Raw genomic sequence first — 20,972 nt, forward strand, 5'->3', positions numbered from 1 at the left:
TTTGTTGGGGTAGTTATAGACATAAAAAATTAGACATGGGTAAATATGTTTGGTTTTATTCATGTTCAGGAGAGACAAAAGTACAATCTGGACACTATAGATTCACACACTACTATTCAGATTCAGTGATGATTTAATGTAGTTCATTGTTTAACAGAACACGGTTTCTCTATCTTACACACTCACACTCACACACACACACACACACACACATTCTTGAGTTCAGATGGTTCAGATGTCTGTCACCCGCAAAAGAATCTCAGTTCTTGTCTTAAATCTTCACACACATTCTCGCCAGACATTTCTGCTTCAGATCTGAGAAAGAGATTGTGATTGTATTAGTAAAGAAATTGCTTCAACATGAACTCAAAATTGACCTGGTTGTACTGTACAATATTCATCAGAGCACGATATTCAAGTAAAAAAGATGTTTGTCTGTAATCTTTCATCAAAATGTATTAAGACAGCTTTCTTGACGTCACTATGGCCACTTTTCAGTTGCAGGTGGTGTTTCAGTAGTCACTCTTATTCAGGTCTGGTACCATTCTTGTATGGAATGGCTTGTTTTAATAATCCAATAAATTCTTGATCAAGTCTTATACTACTTTTTTCTCACCGAATAATGTTAAAGTTTAAAATACATCACATTATGGAAGTAAAATGGGGTTTGAATGCTGCTTAAAGGGTTAGTTCACCCAAAAATGAAAATTCTGTTTTTTTTAATTACTCACTCTCATGTCGTTCCACACCCGTAAGACCCTGTTCATCTTCGGAACACAAATTAAGATATTTTTGATAAAATCCGATGGCTTGTGAGGCCTGCATTGAGAGCAAATTAACTTAGACTTTCAAATGCCCAGAAAGGTATAAAAAATATATTTAAAATAGTTCATGTGACTACAGTGGTTCAACCTTAAAGTGTTAGTTCACCTAAAAATGAAAATGATGTCCTTAATTACTCACCCTCATGTCGTTCCAAACCCGTAAGACCTCCGTTCATCTTCAGAACACAGTTTAAGATATTTTAGATTTAGTCCGAGAGCTTTCTGTCCCTCCATTGAAAGTGTATGCATGGTAGACTGTCCATGTCCAGAAAGGTAATAAAAACATCATCAAAGTAGTCCATGTGACATCAGTGGGTTAGTTAGAATTTGTTAAAGCATCGAAATAGATTCAGTGGAATCAATTCAATGGAAAGGATTCCAGAAGACAAGACAATGCTGAATAAAGTCATAGTTTTTGTTATTTTTGGACCAAGTTTTCGATGCTAACTAACCCACTGATGTCACATGGACTACTTTGATGATGTTTTTATTACCTTTCTGGACATGGACAGTATACCGTACATACACTTTCAATGGAGGGACAGAAAGCTCTCGGACTAAATCTAAAATATCTTAAACTGTGTTCCGAAGATGAATGGAGGTCTTACGGGTTTGGAACGACATGAGAGTGAGTCATTAATGACATAATTTTCATTTTTGGGTGAACTAACCCTTTAATGTTATGAAGTGACAAGAATGCTTTTTGTGGGCAAAAAAAAAACAAAATAACTTTATTCAACAAAATGTAACAATGGGCGATTTCAAAACACTGCTTCATGAAGCTTTGAAGCTTTACGAATCATTTGTTTCAAATCAGTGGTTCGGAGCATGTATCAAACTACCAAAGTCATGTGAACCATTGAAATTTCAAAACACTTATGATGTAACGAAGCCTCATTTACTGAAATCATGTGACTTTGGCAGTTTGAGATCGTTTGATACAGGCTCCGAACTACTGATTCAAAACAAAAGATTTGTAAAGCTTCAAAGCCTCATGAAGCAGTGTTTAGTTCATTGACGAGTGCTAGAATATTTTTTTTTTGGCGCACAAAAAGTATTTGCGTCGCTTCATAACATTAAGATTAAACCACTGTAGTTGCATGAACTGTTTTAAATATGTCTTTAGTACCTTTCTGGGCATTTGAAAGTCTAGCTTGCTCTCAGTGCAGGCCTCATGAGCCATTGGATTTTATCAAAAAATATCTTAATTTGTGTTTTCCCGAAGATGAACAGGAGTCTTACGGGAGAGGAATGACTTGAGGGCGAGTAATTAATGACAGAATTTTCATTTTTGGGTGAACTAATCCTTTAAAGCAGATTTTAAAAAGAACTTTTAACAACCTGCAAAATTAAAAAATAAAATTAAAATTCACTTTCTAAATTCATTGTGATGTTGTTGTGAATGATTTATTCATGCATGTTTTTTTTTTTTTTTTTTACTAAATTTGAAATCAAAATGTGATAATTCGATCTTATGTTGAAACAATTTCATTTCAACCAGTAGGACATTTTATTCTTATTTGGTTCCATTATGATCTTTCTATATACTGTATGTATTCCTGTAGGATTTGCCCTTGGGTGACTGGTGAAGTAGCCTATCTGTGTATTTCTGCTTTATCAGCTCATGTCTGACAAAAAATTATATTTGAGGATGGTTGCGTGGTATAAACAAGGAGCTGTGTGAGCTTCTTCAGCAACTAAGCGACATATTTTTCAGTTGCACCACTGGAGACACACTACAATCAAGTCTGTCTGCAGCCTAATTCATCTTATTCTATCTTTATCCAGCAAAAATACTCCTCACCATCAAGACTGACCTTAGACATCATTAGTCCTATAGGAACAGTGTGTTTTAAGAGATCACACACAAACACACACACACACTTTAATGAATTCAGATCCACATGCAAGTATCATCTACAGATTCTTTAATGAGGTCGCCATTGTGTGTGTGTTTGAGAGGTGAGTGTGTTTTTTTTAATGATAAAACAGATCTTATCCATTTACTTGTCAAGGAAAATGGACAGTATCTCTTTGCTCACACACTGATTTAACCACAGACAGTAATAGCATTAAATAACTCAGAACAATTCAATGAGAAACACAAATGAAGATATGAGAATGGTGAGAACCCTTTTACAGGATATTAAAACTTCGACCGCATTAAAACTGCAGTCTGTAAGTTTTGCCTCTTTGTCGCCATCTCTGTTTGAATCCTGCAATTGAAGTTATTTGCATAATTATCATCTTCACGTGGGTTGTGCATCGGCACGGCTCCTCAGCGTGGATAAATCTAATGTTTTAAGGTTAATGTGTGGCTGGCGGTCACAGATTGATACAATCTGAATCACAGATTGTAGTCTTGGAAGCATGACCAAAATAGGAATTTTCACAGGAAAATGTCATCTGAACAAGTAACAAATCCGCCACTTTTGTTCTGACAACTGAGAAAAAAGCATTACAATAAAGTGCTACCAATGGTGATCAAATCTAACGATCTCTCAGCTCATATCACATCACACAATGGCAATTATTATTATAGTTTGTTCTCAAATAGTTAATGTTAACAACATCAGTATTGTGTGACTATGTATATTTAGTGTGTAATAGCGTTACACGTATATTTCAGTTTCTGTACAGTCTAATCTCTAACATTAATTTATCATACCATACAGTCTGCCATCAAAATGATAAGATTGATTATTGCAGCTGCTGTGAGGAAAGACTATAAATGATCCGTCACCTGCAGCATCCTCACATGCAATATAGTCTACTAGCTGGGACTTTATATAAACAGATGTGATGTAATGACGCAAAGACGAACGGCAGCATGCTCGAATTTCCTGCGGAAACCTACCAGTACAACTTGAATTAGAAAACATTATTACAAGCTTACCGTTGTGAATCGGGCTAAGGTAAGGAGATGGACGCTTATATATATATATATCATATATATATATATATATATATATATATATATATATATATATATATATATATATATATATATATATATATATATATATATAGTGGCATGAAAAAGTATGTGAACCCCTTGCAGAATCTGTGAAAATGAGAATTATTTTAATAAAATAAGAGGGATAATAAAAAATGCATGTTATTTTTTGTTTAGTGCTGTCCTGAGTAAGATATTTTACATAAAAGATGTTTGCATTTAGTTCACAAGACAAAACAAAACTATAGCTGAATTTATTAAAATAACCCCATTCATAAGTATGTGAACCATTGATTCTCAATACTGTGTGTGGTTACCTGATGATCCACGACTGTTTTTATGTTTTGTGATGGTTGTTCATGAGTCTCTTGTTTGTCCTGAGCAGTTAAACTGAACTCTGTTCATCAGAAAAATCCTCCAGGTCCTGCAGATTCATCAGTTTTTAAGCATTTTTGCATATTTGAACCCTTTCCAGCAGTGACTGTAGGATTTTGAGATTCATCTTTTCACACTGAGGACAGTTGAGGGACTCAAACACAACTATTAAAAAAGGTTCAAACATTCACTGATGCTCCAGAAGGAAACACGATGCATTAAGAGTCGGGGTGTGAAAACTTTTGAACAGGATGAAGATGTCACAATTCTTATTTTGTTTAAATATCATTGTTTTTCATTTTGTACTGCCCCTTCGGAACCAACAGAAGATACTTGCATGTTTCCCGGAAGAAAAATTAAGTACAATTTACCTTGAAATTTGAATTCAAAAGTTTTCACCCCTCAGCTCTTAATGCATCGTGTTTCCTTCTGGAGCATCAGTGAATGTTTGAACCTTTTTTAATAGTTGTGTTTGAGTCCCTCAACTGTCCTCAGTGTGAAAAGATGAATCTCAAAATCATACAGCCACTGCTGGAAAGGGTTCAAATATGCAAAAATGCTTGAAAACTGATGAATCTGCAGGAGCTGGAGGATTTTTCTGAAGAACAGAGCTCAGTTTAACTGCTCAGGACAAACAAGAGACTCATGAACAACCTTCACAAAACATAAAAACAGTCGTAGATCATCAGGTAACCACACACAGTATTGAGAATCAATGATTCACAAACTTATGAATGGGGTTATTTTAATAAATTCAGCTAATGTTTTGTCTTGTGAACTAAATGCAAACATCTTTTATGTAATTATCTTTTATGCATTTTTTATTATCCCTCTTATTTTATTAAAATAACTTTATCAAATAATTTTCACAGATTCTGCAAGGGGTTCACATACTTTTTCATGCCACTGTATATATATTTATATATTATTATTATTATATGCATGTTGTGATTTGATTGCTGTTATTAGGGTTAGATTTGTTGATGTTGTGTAACTCACTTTTGGAAAACGTGACTCTCCTCATCCGACTGCAGACCTCTGCTGTATGTCTCTCATACCAGTGATGGCTGTCCACACAGTATCTGTAGAACACAAACACAAACAAAATATGGACCATTTTGTTTAAAATTAATAATACTGAGGATACACGCAAAATTACTGTCCTACTCCCTGATACTATTGATTTTATAACCAAAAACTGTGACATGGGGTCCAAATGAGATCACTTAAGCTGTCAGTACTTTCACTTTAAGATGTAATATAAACATTGAAAAACATGAATTTAACATTAGTATTTGGTTTGTCCCTTTTTGACAATGAAAGCAAGGAAATTACCTTTTGTACAATGGAGGTCAAATGGTCAGTGTCACATTTGTATATTTGATAAGTGACTTAGAAATAATGTAGAATCTTAAAAAATATTATTATTCAAATCTTAAAGGGGTGGTTGATTATGATTTCACTTTTTAAACTTTAGTTAGTGTGTAATTTTGCTGTTAGAGAATAAACATCATCTGCAATGTTACGATGTTCAAAGTTCAATGCAAAGGGGGATATTTTCTTTTAAAGAATTCGCTGTTTAAGGTCTACAGTACAACAAATGGCTGGTAGGGACTACAACGAGCTTCTTCTCAGGTTAGTGACATCATTAACCCTAAAATTTACATAAACCCTGCCCCAGAGAGCACGCAACAAAGGGGACGAGGCCATGTTGGGCTGCTTTAGAGAAGAGAAAGAGTTGTTGTTACCATGTTGTCATTTTACGCCGGACTGCTTCACAAATCAGGGTAAATTCAATGCTGGATTTGCATAATAGATTAACATGACGGCACATGCTAGTTGATGAGTTGAATCAACTCCACAGCAACTACATAAATTTATCTACTAACTGTTCAGAAATGTCCAGATGCATTCTGTAAGTTGTAACTTCTTCCTGAGTCATAATTTTGGCTGCGTGAGATTCTCCAGCTTTGTTGTTAAGCAACCGAAGCACAAGCTGTTAAAGGTGCCCAAGAACTTTTTTTTAAAAGATGTTATATAAGTCTAAGGTGTCCCCTGAATGTGTCTGTGAAGTTTCAGCTCAAAATACCCCATAGATTTTTTTAAATTCATTTTTTTTTAACTGCCTATTTTGGGGCATAATTAGAAATGAGCCGATTCAGGGTGTGTGGCCCTTTAAATCTGGTGCTCCACGCCCCAAGAGCTCGTGTTTGCCTTAAACAACATAAAAAAGTTCACACAGCTAATATAACCCTCAAAATGGATCTTTACAAGTGTTCGTCATGCAACATGTCTAATCGCGTAAGTACAGTGTTTATTTGGATGTTTACATTTGATTCTGAATGAGTTTGATAGTGCTCCATGGCTAACGGCTAATGCTACACTGTTGGAGAGATTTATAAAGAATGAAGTTGTGTTTATGCATTATACAGACTGCAAGTGTTTAATAATGAAAATAGCGACAGTCTTGTCTCCGCGAATACAGTAAGAAACGATGGTAACTTTAACCACATTTAACAGTACATTAGCAACATGCTAACGAAACATTTAGAAAGACAATTTACAAATATCACTAAAAATATCATGTAATCATGGATCATGTCAGTTATTATTGCTCCATCTGCCATTTTTTGCTATTGTCCTTGCTTGCTTACCTAGTCTGATGATTCAGCTGTGCAGATCCAGACGTTCATACTGGCTGCCCTTGTCTAGTGCCTTTCATAATGTTGGGAACATGAGCTGGCATATGCAAATATTGGGGGCGTACATATCAATCATCCCGACTGTTATGTAACAGTCTGGGTTATGTTGAGATTCGCCTGTTCTTCGGAGGTCTTTTAAACAAATGAGATTTACATAAGAAGGAGGAAACAATGGAGTTTGAGACTCACTGTATGTCATTTCCATGTACTGAACTCTTGTTATTCAACTATGCCGAGGTAAACTCAATTTTTGAATCTAGGGCACCTTTAAAGCTCAAGCCTCTTCTGGAAAGCGGCCGGGAGCAGCAGCTCATTTGCTCATTTTAAAGGGACATACGAAAACGCTGTGTGAATAGTTGAGCTGTTGTGTAGAGCTGTACCTCTGTAACGCTGCAGCTCTGTGACTGAATCCTCTGCACACGCACTGAGAGTAAAACTTGCACAGCTCAAACACACATGGCTGCAGCTTCGCTGAGCTGATGGTCGCTCTGCCCCAGATCATCTCCTCTTCAAGGGTCTCTTTCAGGTCCTCTTTCTCACTTCCTTGACGAAGTAGCTCTATTCTCCATGGGCATCCTGTCAGAGAAAAATAATAAAATAATATAAATCCAAAAAGAATGGTGGACAAAAAAAAAAAAAAAAAAAAATTAAAATCAATACTACAAAGATTATATACATTTATATTTTCTCCAGCATAATATACAGAAACCACTATAAGCAAATCATTTGTATGCTGACTCGCCATCATTTTTACCCTATTGGAATTGCTCCCTTTCTTATTATTCTTCTCCGAAATGAATCACATTTTTTAAGGGCCTAAACATGCTCAGAAACTCATGAAACTTTGCACATGTGTCAGAAGTGGCAAAATTTACATCTGATATGGGAGTCAGAATTAGGTGTGGCAAAATGGCTTGATAGTGCCACCTATAAATTTCAACAAAGTGCTCCTCGGGCTACGTTTCATGTGAAATTCGGTAGACACATGTAACAGCCCAATACCTACAAGAAAGAATCTTGGTGCAAAATCAGGAAGTCAGATATTTTGAATTTTCTTTGCAAAATTTGTGCAGTTTTTGCCATTTCCAGACGTTGTACTTAAACTTTAACAGAGATTTAACCAGATCAACATCATGGTCAGTCTAATCTTAAGGCCTTAGCAACGTTAAATTGCGAAGATCTTGTTGAAGGCCGTGTCAGTGGCCTGACAAAGTTTGATGTTTCGCCATGAAGCTGTTGGAAGTCAAGCATACAGTGGCTGAATCCCAAATGGCACACTTCTAGGCACTTTCGGTCTTGTGGACTTACAATGGCTGCCACGTGTGCGTGTCCGTTAAGTCCACGAGACCGTAGGGTGACCCATTCATCATTTTAGGTTTCAGAAGGGTGTTTATGAGCGCCCCCTTTGCTCTCAACGCACACTTCAGCTGAGCCCAAAAGTCTGCGAGCTATGCAGAGGACTTTACCTGACAGTCAAAGTGGCTTTACGGACTCAGAGGAAGAACGTGAGGGTTTAGGGTTTAGGCCATATGTCCTACGCCTTCCCTATTCTACTTATGGAAAAAAACAAAACTGGCGCCATGTTCGTTCCGTAAGCAGAATAGGGAAGGCGTAGGGTGTAGGTGTGCAAGGTGATAATTTGTGTTTATAAAGCATATACAGTTGTATTTTTTTAGAAAATGAAAGATTGTTTCTCTAGATAAGACCCTTATTTCTCGTGTGGTATCGTTTAAAGCCCTTTGAAGCTGCACTGAAACTGTAATTTTGGCCTTCAACTGTTTGGAAGCCATTGAAGTCCACTATAAGGAGAATAATCCTGGAATGTTTTCATCAAAATACATTAATTTCTTTTCGACTGAAGAAAGAAAGACATGAACATTGTTATCATCCCTTGGTGTGGACCTAAATAGTTAGCATTATATGTATCATTCTTGGTGTGAACCATGGAAGTTTATGATCACTCAAATTAATTTGGAAATGTTTATACCTCAGTGATGAACAGAGTAAACTAATTATGTGAGTTAAAATACAGATATCCTGAAAATATATTACTCTAGTAAATGTATAAATTCTCAGCAAGCCATGTATACTTTTGCTTGGTGACACTAGTAATGCAGTGCAGAAATTAAATGCTTCAGTACGATGTCGCACATCCTGATTTTGCCAGGAACATGTTGCACTTGGTGAAATCAGGTTCTGCTGAGGGGAACAGTGCCGCTCTTCAAAGCTGAACATTTTGCATTAGCTTCTGGTGCCATCTAGTGGTCATATCTATTTTAATTTGCTGGAATAAATGTCCACTCAAGTGTCAATGAGGGCTCTCATTCTCTTTTTCTCTGTCTCCCACTCTGAATGAGGGCACCTGTATCGAGAGCTGTTGACGTGGACGTCAGGTAAGCAGCTCAGCTGTATATGATTCATAGCACTCTCTGTCTCTCGCATATGCTGTGGCCGTTTTGTGTTGACTCGATGAGACAGAGGTAAGTGTGTATATATTGATTTTTAATGTGCTTTTAACCTTCCCTGACCCAGCCAAATCAAAACAATCTCCAGGGAAAATAATGGATTGTTGCTATGGATACTATCAGTGACTCTGTCCTGACTCCATTCAAATCAAATCATTGTCATGGCAACAATGAAATTAACCCTGCCAGCCTGTGCCAAGGCACCACTGTGTCGCCGTTGCCGCTTTAACAGAATAAAAGGTCAAACATGTCAGATTCCATTGTGTGTGTGTGTGTGTGTGTGTGTGTGTGTGTGTGTGGTGATGGAGGGTCTTGCCTGGTTTTTCTGTATGAGATACTTTAGTAAGCTGCTGGATGCTTGTCGTGGTTGTTTTTTTCTGTGTTGGCAGTGAAATTGTTGTGGTCTGTGAGGTTACTGTGGTAACAGTCACATGTGGTGTTTTTGTTGGCTGTGTTGTCATGGTTTCAGCTTTTGACTGGGTTATCACAGCAGTTGTGAGATCACTAGTGGATGTGTCTGTCATAGAAACAGTAGCAGTGGTCGTCACAGTGGCAGTAGTGGAAGGAGCAACTGTCCATCTAATAAGAGGTGATGATGTTATTGTAGCACTAGTGGTTGGCACTTCAGTTTTGGATTCATCGCTGGTTGATACTGTGGAAACAGTAGAAGAATCAAGCTGTTAAGGCAGTAATTGACTATCAAATGTCTGCTTAAAGAGATAGTTCACCCTAAAATGAAAATTAAGTCAATTAACACAAAAGAATAATATTAAAAAAAAAAGTCCCACTCACGCATGCCCATATAATTGACCCTCGCCGGGAGTTTGATTGACAAGCGATCTAACCAGTTATAACGCTGAATCCACCATTTTGTCCGACAAAGCAGTCAGGAGTTAGAAGATTAACCTCGGTGGACTTGAGCTTGAAAAATGGTGTGTATTTACGTCTTTCCACATTTTAAACAACATTCCTTCTCATGTTCATTCATGTTTATTTTATGCTTTAAATTAACTAGTAGAAAGAGATGATCGATTCATGAGCTGAGACACTACAGCAATCTGTCAAGACACATTTAAGAGCCACAAAACCTTTTTATTGTTCAAATTTCTTAAAAAATGACACAATTTGAAAGCTGGAACTGTTTAATGTCATAACCTGCTCTGTCTTGTCTGTCGACATGTTGTCAGTGTCCTTTTTGCTCTGCGATGTATTTTTCACTGCGTGTGGCGTGACAGCGCCATGGCATGTCGGACAAAGCAACAGTAACTAAGGGGGGCAGGTCTTTGCGAAGGGTCAATTGCAGTGAATAACGATCAGCATCAAGCTTTTTAAAAAGACGCAAAAGTATCACAGAATGATACATGTGATGTGCTGTATATTCCAAGTGTTTAAATTTATTATTTTACCTTAATTAGTGCTACAGTTCACTCCTACCTATCCAAAAAAAAGGCACACAAGTTGTGAGAAATCAATATTAACAAAAACAACGCCTAGAAATCCCCAAAAAGTATTCGTGTACTCTCTTCACAAAGTCAAATATCACCAGACCAGAACTCTGTTTGTCTGATGAGAGTCAGAATGACAGTTGACAGATGTGATTGTGAACATGATAACTTATTGTTACGATGAACATAATGAACAAACAAAATTTTGATGTTTGTTTTGGAACCATGTCCTGATGGAAGATCCAACCATGGCCCAATATAAGATTTCTAGAGGCCGTCAGGTTTTGATATTTATCTGATGGTATTTGCTAGAATCCATGATGCCATGTATCTGAACAAGATGTCCAGGACCTCCAGCAGAAAAATAGGCCCACAGCATTAAAGATCCAGCAGTATATTTAACTGTGGGCATGAAGTACTTTATATCCTTTTGTGCACCAAACCCATCTGGTGGGTTTGCTGCCAAAAAACTATTTTTTTAGTTTCATCTGACCATATAGAAGCCCATCCCATTTGAACTTCCAGTCTTGTCTGACAACTGAATATGCTGGAGACTGTTTCTAGATGAGAGCAGAGGATTTTTCTTAAAACCCTCCTGAACAACTTGTGGGGATGTAGGTGCTGTTTGATACATTTTTTTAGGTTTTCTGAGACTCGGGACTCAACTAATCTCTGCAATTCTCCAGCTGTGATCTTTGGAGAATCTTTGGCCATTCAAACTTTCCTCTTCACCACGCATTAGGAAGATTTAGACACAGGTCCTCTACCAGACAGATTTGTAACATCTTTAGTTGATTGGAACTTCTTAATTATTGCCCTGTGGAAATGGGGATTTTCAGTGCTGGATGATTGAGGGAGTCTGGTCTTTGTGTTTCCTCATATTTATACTGATGTGAAACAAGGCTAGAGGTCATGGCTGGACAATTTCATGCTCAAAGTCACCCAGGTGTGCTAAAAATGTAAAAATGAATGTGAATATACTACAGAAATATTTTACTCATGACAAATTCTTGTGGCCAACATGTTTTGGAGAAAAAAATTGATTTTATAATGTGATTTCCCCCCACTTTCAATTATTTTGCTTCAATGAAAGGTTAGATTTCTGCAGATGTTTTGAATGAAAGATCAAAATGATGAACAATGCAGATTTATTTTTATAGCCATCTTTGAACATATTTACCAAGGGTGCCAATAATTCTGAGCACCACTGTATATTCACCTTGAAGAAGAAAGTACATGGATTATTCATGTCGTGTTTATGTTATTCTTGAATTCTCACTACTTGTGTGCCTTTTCTGGGTGAGACTGCAGTGCTAATGTTGTCACAAGAATGCGCATGTCATGCAGCAGTGCAGAAATGCCCAACGGCCAAGGTCAAGAATTTAATTAAATAATGCATTAAATTTTGGTTTGTTTTTCATCAGACTTTATTGTATAGCCCCAGGACACTTGAAATATACAGCATGGGATCATTCTGTGATACTTTAAAATTAAAAAAAAACAAAAAAACTTTATGCTGTTCACTATTCCCTTCCATTATATGGACAAAAGTTAACAGGACATTTTGTAAAAATTCTCCTTTTGTGGCCCATAAAAGAAAGACAGGCATGCATCAGAACAACACCGGGTTGAGTGAATGATGACTTGATCTTCATTTTAGGATGAACTACAGGTGCTGGTCATGTAATTAGAATATCATCAAAAAGTTGATTTATTTCACTAATTCCATTCAAAAAGTGAAACACACAGAATGATATATTTCAAATGTTTATTTCTTTTAATTTTGATGATTATAACTGACAACTAAGGAAAATCCCAAATTCAGTATCTCGGAAAATTAGAATATTACTTAAGACCAATACAAAGAAAGGATTTTTAGAAATCTTGGCCAACTGAAAAGTATGAGCATGTACAGCACTCAATACTTAGTTGCAGCTACTTTTGCCTGAATTACTGCAGCAATGTGCCGTGGCATGGAGTCTATCAGTCTGTGGCACTGCTCAGGTGTTATGAGAGCCCAGGTTGCTCTGATAGTGGCCTTCAGCTCTTCTGCATTGTTGGGTCTGGCATATCGCATCTTCCTCTTCACAATACCCCATAGATTTTCTATGGGGTTAAGGTCAGGCAAGTTTGCTGGCCAATTAAGAACAGGGATACCATGGTCCTTAAACCAGGTACTGGTAGCTTTGGCACTGTGTGCAGGTGCCAAGTCCTGTTGGAAAATTAAATCTGCATCTCCATAAAGTTGGTCAGCAGCAGGAAGCATGAAGTGCTCTAAAACTTCCTGGTATACAGCTGCGTTGACCTTGGACCTCAGAAAACACAGTGGACCAACACCAGCAGGTGACATGGCACCCCAAACCATCATTGACTGTGGAAACTTTACATTGGACCTCAAGCAACGTGGATTGTGTGCCTCTCCTCTCTTCCTCCAGACTCATGGACCCTGATTTCCAAAGGAAATGCAAAATTTACTTTCATCAGAGAACATAACTTTGGACCACTCAGCAGCAGTCCAGTCCTTTTTGTCTTTAGCCCAGGCAAGCCGCTTCTGACGCTATCAGTTGTTCAAGATAGGCTTGACACAAGGAATGCGACAGCTGAAACCCATGTCTTGCATACGTCTGTGCGTAGTGGTTCTTGAAGCACTGACTCCAGCTGCAGTCCACTCTTTGTGAATCTCCCCCACATTTTTGAATGGGTTTTGTTTCACAATTCTCTCCAGGGTGCGGTTATCCCTATTGCTTGTACATTTTTTTTCTACCACATCTTTTCCTTCCCTTCGCCTCTCTATTAATGTGCTTGGACACAGAGATCGGTGAACAGCCAGCCTCTTTTGCAATGACCATTTGTTTCTTGCCCTCCTTGTGCAAGGTGTCAATGGTCATCTTTTGGACAACTGTCAAGTCAGCAGTCTTCCCCATGATTGTGTAGCCAACAGAACTAGTCTGAGAGACCATTTAAAGGCCTTTGCAGGTGTTTTGAGTTAATTAGCTGATTAGAGTGTGGCACCAGGTGTCTTCAATATTAAACTGAATTTGGGATTTTCCTTAGTTTTCAGTTATAATCATCAAAATTAAAAGAAATAAACATTTGAAATATATCAGTCTCTGATATACTTTTTGATTATATGACCAGCACCTATATTCCTCTAAATAAACTGATAGTCAAGATACCTCTGCTCCTGTGGGAAGCTGTACTGGGAGTACTGTAGGAGTCTGTACTTGCTTTAGGCCACAGCACCAGGTCACTGTTGTTTGGAAGGTCATGCCACACTGTAAGGTAAGACAGGGTTATGACTGGTCAGTATACATTCACAATCTCATTATATGTTCATATATAATTTCATAAAGAAAGTGTTAATACAGCATATAGTATGATAGCTGACAACAAGACACTCTGAACTCACTTACCAAAGGGCAGCAGTGGAAATGTCATATTACCTACAGGAAGAAAAAAAAAAAGAATTTGACCAGCACTTTTCCAATTACATAAACTATTGGAGTGATAAATATAAGTGTGTGTGCGTGTGTTTGTGTACCTCTGGTTACTTCCTCTGTGATGGTCTGATTAAACAGAGGTGTGACTGAGCCCATGTCCCACAGCTGAGACAGATCACTGTCTGAACACATGCCCTTAATTTAGTTTGTTTTATTATTATTATTTAATTTTTTACATAAACAATCTAGTTAATTTAATACATTGTTAGTAATACATTTATGCAGAGTGCATTCATTTAAAAGTGAGTGAGTTAAGTAAGAATGTGCAATTTATGGTTTAATAAAATAATCAAATCAAATAATTTCATCATATCATCATGCACCATTTTGAACAGTTAATTCTCCAAATATTACAAAAAGTTTGTCTGCATGCTTCTGTGAAAGAAATTCATGGTTTTGAATTGACATGAGGGTATAAATGCTGACAGAATTTTCTTTTCATTGCTTTTCATGTCATTTCAACTATCCCTTTACAAAAATGACTTTTTGCAGGGTAATATTAAAAGAAGCATGTGGCATTTAGAATTGATTCTTACAGATCACTTGGATGGATGGATGGATGGATGGATGGATGGATGGATGGATGGATGGATGGATGAATATACACTATATTGCCAAAAGTTTTGGGATGCCTGCCTTTACGTGCACATGAAATTTAATGACATCCCATTCTTAATCCGTAGGGTTTAATATTGCGTTGGCCCACCCTTTGCAGTTATAACAGCCTCAACTCTTCTGGGAGGGCTTTCCACACGGTTTAGGAGTGTGTTTATGGGAATTTTTGACCATTCTTCTAGAAGCGCACTTGTGAGGTCAGGCACTGATGTTGGCGAGAAGGCCTGGCTCACAGTCTCCGCTCTAATTCATCCCAAAGGTGTTCTATCGGGTTGAGGTCAGGACTGTGCAGGCCAGTAAAATTTCTCCACACCAAACTCACTCACCCATGTCTCTATGGACCTTACTTTGTGCACTTGTGCGCAGTCATGTTGGAACAGGAAGGGGTCATCCCACAAAGTTGGGAGCATGAAATTGTCCAAAATGTCTCGGTATGCTGAAGCATTAAGAGTTCCATTCACTGGAACTAAGGGGCCAAGCCCAACCCCTGAAAAACAACCCCACACCATAATCCCCCTTCCACCAAACTTTACACTTGGCACAATGCAGTCAGGCAAGTACCATTGTCCTGGCAACTGCCAAACTCAGACTCGTCCATCAGATTTCCAGACAGAGAAGCGTGATTCATCACTCCAGAGAAAACGTACCACTGCTCTAGAGTTCAGTGGCGGCATGCTTAACACCACTGCACCACTGCGCTGACCCGCTCTGTGATTTTACGTGACCTACCACTTCGTGGCTGAGTTGCTGTTGTTCCCAATTGCTTCCACTTTTGTTATGATACCACTAAAAGTTGACAGTGGAATATTTAGTAGTGAGGAAATTTCAGTGACCCATTCTTTCACAAATGTTTGTAGAAGCAGTCTGCATGGCTAGGTGCTTGATTTGTTACACCTGTGGCCATGGAAGTGATTGGAACACCTGAATTCAATGATTTGGAGGGGTGTCCCAATACTTTTGGCAATATAGTGTAGATAGATAGGTAAGTAGGTACTCGATTGATTGATTGATTGATTGATTGATTGATTGATTGATTGATTGATTGATTGATTGTGTGCATACTAGAACTCACCTGTCTTTCCAGCCATGACACAGATATAGATGCAATCAGAGCTGTTCTTCTGACTGACTGGAATAATAATAATAGCACACACACCACACACACACACAAATTGGGTTTACATGTTTTATGGGGAATTTTAATAGACATAATTATTTTTATACTGTACAAACTGTATATTCTATCCCCTAACCCTGCCCATCACAGAAAACTTTCTACATTTTTACATTTTCAAAAAAAAAAAAAAAAAAAAAAAAAAATAAAAAAATATATATATATATATATATATATATATATACATAATATAATTTAGTATGATTTATAAGCTGTTTTCCTTATGGGAATCAAAAAAATGACCCCACAGCATAGGGCTTACCATGACCACACACACATAAAGACAAAATGACAGTATGACATATTATGTGAGAAGGACCAGTGCTACAACAATATAGTACATTAGTACTGAGGTAAACAGTGGTTCCATATGATATACTGTAGTACTGTAGCTTTACCTGAGAGTATAGAGTTGGACTTAAATAGTTCTTGCAGGTAACTGGTGGAATTTCCCATCACATCCAACAGAATAGCCGTGAAATCTGGAAAACGAAAAAATGATCTAGAAATATATTATTATTATTATTATAAAATTAGCAATCAAGGTTGACTGAAGGAGGTTTTTCACCTGTGAGGTCATTGGTCCTGTTTGTCAGACAGTAACAGTATCTCAAGGAAAATAAACTGCTCTCAATGTCCTGAAAGTTTGAGACTACACACACCCACACATGTGTACATGATGCACAGATACATGCTTGCAAACACACAGAATTACATCATATTTGTGTCATATTGGTGCTGTAGTTACAGTGTTATTTGGATAAGGGTAGTTACTATTGTAGACCAGCAGCGTGAGCTTGTGGAGAGAGAGTGAACTGTGTGACGTCACACTGAGTAAGGAGAAAAGGTGCTGTGAACCTGAAAACACACATACATAAAAACAGCATTTTGAGATGTGTGGTGTGCATTTGCATGTTCATCTATATGGGTGTTTTAACTTTAATCACTTGTAGAAAATAATCTCACACTAGTTTATGTGTCTACTAACAATGTTCTGGTCACCGTGATTTTGCCAAGTAAGACATGTTCCTGGATCAACATATTTTGTTGATTCTGGAACAACATTCCAGTCTGAAAATTTAGTCTTAACCATATTCCTACCCCAAAACCTAATCCTACCCATTATTTATCCCTAAAATCAGAGGGGAAAGATAGGTGAATAACAACCCTAACCCTGGTTGCATGCCTAAACTTGACATAAACGGTAAATTTGTCCCTCAAATCTGATTGGTTGATTGTAATGTTGTTCCAGGATCAACATCTTTGTACATGTCTTACTTGGCAAAGTCACGGTGACCCAATGTTCTACATGCATCACAGGAGATTTCTGTCATTTTCACCACATTTCAAATATTGTATTGCATTTAATAGTATTCTGTGCTGTAAAACATTTTTGGAATAAAATGACAGACTAAATACATACAAATAAATGATATAATACTATGACATAATTAAAAATAATAATTTATAAAACTATAAATAATTTCCCCCCAAAAATAATAATATTGAACTGTTTTATGTTTATTTCATTCTTTGTTTAGAATTGTTTTTTTTTTTTTACTTTTTTACGTGAAAATATTATTAGGTAATAATATTTTCATGACTGACTTTTGATTTTAGAATTAAATGTCTGGGTCTGGGAAAAAGGTAGAACATTATAAACAATAAATTTAATATCAGCCCCCTCGACATACGGTGCCCATAGCCAAATAAATACCCATATGTGTGTATATACTGTAATACCTGGTTGTGAAGCATTGATGAGTGTGTTGACGAGTCCAGTAAGATCTATAGAGGCGGGGTCAATGTGCTCTGCTGGGATCTCTGGGTAAATGAAGATTATGCTTATTTATACCTCGTAAAACATCCCAGCTATTGATCTGCAAAACCATTCATTAAAGCCCTGTAAATTACTCTTATTACTGAAGCTGACCCTTTACACATGAACCTCATCAACAGGTTTCACCACAACATTCATCATTTCACATTGACCTAATCATGGAGACTAAATGCCTGAGGACGTTTAAACATTCAGTGTATGCAATGATTCATAAACACCTTCATAAGCTTTCATGTGTGTTTCTGTATGTTAAGAGCTCTGTCCTGTTCATTTGACTGTCTCTGATTGGTGCTCGTCCTCTATGAAAACACTCTGATTGGTTACCTGTGGATAGAAGGAGCTCTCGTTTTTCTGTTTGCATCAGCTGGCTTTGTCTTTTAACTGAAAAACACATATTGTTTACCTCTTGACTAACAGATAGCCTATATTAATGCAAAGTCTGTATTTGTTTATTCTTCAGTTACCAACCTTGTACATGAATAAGGAACAGAGTTACTATGACAGCACAGATTCTGATGCTGATCCAATGTTTTAGTTTGAGATTAGCCATCTCTGCAAAGCAAACACATTTATTAAAAACAGTATGACAGTATGAACAACATTACATAGATTTCATATTATATCTGCAACTATTTGTACCTGAAGAAATTACATATATAGAATAGTGTTTACATATATTTTATGCAGTGAGTTTTCAACAACAGAGTTGAAACTGTGCTGTCATCAATGTGCGAGTAACGCTACTCTGAATGGACATTTTATTTAACTACTATAGTTTATTAAAAACAAATTAAAAGAAAAAAAAACAGTCCCACTTTATATTAAGTGGCCTTAACTACTATGTACTTACATTTAAATTAATCATTTGATACAATGCACTTATTGTGTACATAAATTGTACTTATATTTTAAAAACACCTGCATGTAATTACATCTGTAATTAATTTCTGTAATTACATTTATAATTACACTGTTGACCCATCCCTTAACCCTTACCCCTACCCATACCACCAAAGCTTTTCCTAACCTTACCCGTATCCCACCTTAATAGCAGCAAAAGTGTTTTGCAATTCCATATGAACCCAATAAGTACATTGTACTTATTTTTTGATGTAAGTACATAGTAGTTAAGGCCACTTAATATAAAGTTGGACCAAAAAAAACTCAAAATCAAGCCAGAGTTATTATCATTAACTAACTATCCTTAACTAACTATTAAAACATTTCTGTTAAAGGTACAATTTGTGATTTTTTTTTCCGCTAGAGGTCGCTAGAAGCCTATTGAAAACAAAGGCATAGTTTGATGACGCCAAGTTTTAGAGCCGAAACTTGGGACATGTGGTCTCCATCTCAACGGTCGGTGCAAAAGAATAGGGATTGGAGTCTGGAAGAACTCATGTTCGTGTATGCGATTATTAACTTTACTGTAGTATGAAGCAGAGCAGGACCGAGTGTTAAGGGAGCTGAACGAAGAGCTGGGGCGATTGATCAACACACGCCTCACAAGCAGCGGGACTTTTATTATGACACAGTCGCCGGCGCCGCTTCCGCTTTTCCGGTCATGAGTTTACGGGAGCTGTCCTTGTCGACAGAACCAGCGGCAGATGGTAAACAGTAATTATGTTCCATAAATAAGTAACACAATCCACCATAAAACATGCAAGAAGTAAATAAGGAAATACTTGAAGCAAGCTAGTGGTTTGCTGGATGCTAGACACTACTTCCGCATTTGTCCACGGCACTGTTGTCATGTGGTTTCTACGTCAGTAAAGGCGGTTACTGACGTCATTGACAGGCGACTGCATTGCCCCGTGTCACTGTTTAGAATGGGAATTTTCTTATGATTTACAAGTAACGTTAGTTGAAAACATTAAAGGTATTGTTAGTAATCAGCTGGACAAAATATATAACACTAGCCTGGTGGTTTTTGGATATTTTACTGCAAAAATCTTACATATTGTACCTTTAAAGGCACAATATGTAAGATTTTTCTATTCAAATATCCAAAAAACACTAAACAATGTTATATATTTTGTTGACTTGTGTATTTACATTATCCCAAATGCTTCCAAGAATGTTTAGAAGAGAAGAGAAACATGAAATTTTAACCAGGGCACTGACCATGTCCCTGCATCGCCTATCTTTGACGTCATATTTATTTTGTAGAAACCATGGAAACACCAAAGGCATTTTAATATATTATATGTTTTATTAGACAGGAGAGCAGCTGTGTGGATGGATACATTCATCGACAGAAAACTAATCATTGTTATATAGCTCAACATGTTTAGTCTTGTTTAAATCTCGTTTTCTTGATTTACTGCGAGTACCATGTTTTACCATGCCTAATATCAATGTAGCTTACTGCAGTGTGCAACAAATGTCTCATAGTAGCTGCCAAGTGAACACAGAGTAGTACTATAACAACTTTAAACACACTCAAATGTATCTAATATAATAAAACAGAGCTGTGTTACCCCACATACGCATGACCGGAAGAAGCGGAAGCGGCGACTGCGGCATAATAAAAGTTCCACTGCTCTCGAGATGCGGTCACCTTTGTCTCTCATTATCTATCGGGCTAGTGGAGGCGATGGCTTTGTTTTCAATAAGCGACCAGAGGCGAAAATTTACAGTGTGCCATTTTTTTTTTAAATGAGTCAATACATTATCAGTTCTTCTTCCAAAACATGATTTTGTGTTATCCTGAGACCGCTGTCTATTTTTTTCATATTCGTCTATATTTGTAATTCAGAAAGGGAGACTGGCACTGAAGGCCGCAGATACACAAACGTAAAATTAGAACTGCCTTCTGTCTGTACCACCTTGACTTGTTTGCTCACTGTTTTGCTCAGCCAATCAGAGTTCTCTTTCTCACCCGACACTGATTCTACATGTTGAATAGCCCCCCCCCCCCCAAAAAAAAACAATGGCGTCCGACCATAGCCAACGGTTCAGAACACACCGGGAAAACTTAGTCAGTCGACGCTTAAAAATGGTCCGTCCTTGCCCGACGGCTGATCATCGGCTTGATGTGTCCTGGGCTTAAAGGTGTCCTAGAAACAGTTTTTACAAG

The 20,972-nt window shown here is 37.3% G+C and overlaps 1 protein-coding gene across 1 annotated transcript; it reads right to left on the reverse strand.

Annotated features, from left to right (window-relative positions):
• Positions 1-271: 271 nt before the first annotated feature.
• Positions 272-18,446, reverse strand: LOC137003101 (HERV-H LTR-associating protein 1). The gene is made up of 14 exons (XM_067363136.1): positions 18,365-18,446; positions 18,221-18,277; positions 17,800-17,880; positions 16,831-16,914; positions 16,625-16,708; positions 16,455-16,538; positions 15,955-16,011; positions 14,309-14,389; positions 14,181-14,210; positions 13,944-14,042; positions 9,639-9,974; positions 7,238-7,433; positions 5,155-5,237; positions 272-315 (listed from the first exon to the last, which is right to left on the reverse strand). Exons 1-14 carry the CDS (start codon positions 18,444-18,446, stop codon positions 272-274), a joined length of 1,398 nt encoding a protein of 465 aa, XP_067219237.1.
• Between the last annotated feature and the right edge of the window lie 2,526 nt (positions 18,447-20,972).

The sequence above is a fragment of the Chanodichthys erythropterus genome, chromosome 16, assembly GCF_024489055.1.
Source record: "Chanodichthys erythropterus isolate Z2021 chromosome 16, ASM2448905v1, whole genome shotgun sequence".
Taxonomy (NCBI): domain Eukaryota; kingdom Metazoa; phylum Chordata; class Actinopteri; order Cypriniformes; family Xenocyprididae; genus Chanodichthys; species Chanodichthys erythropterus.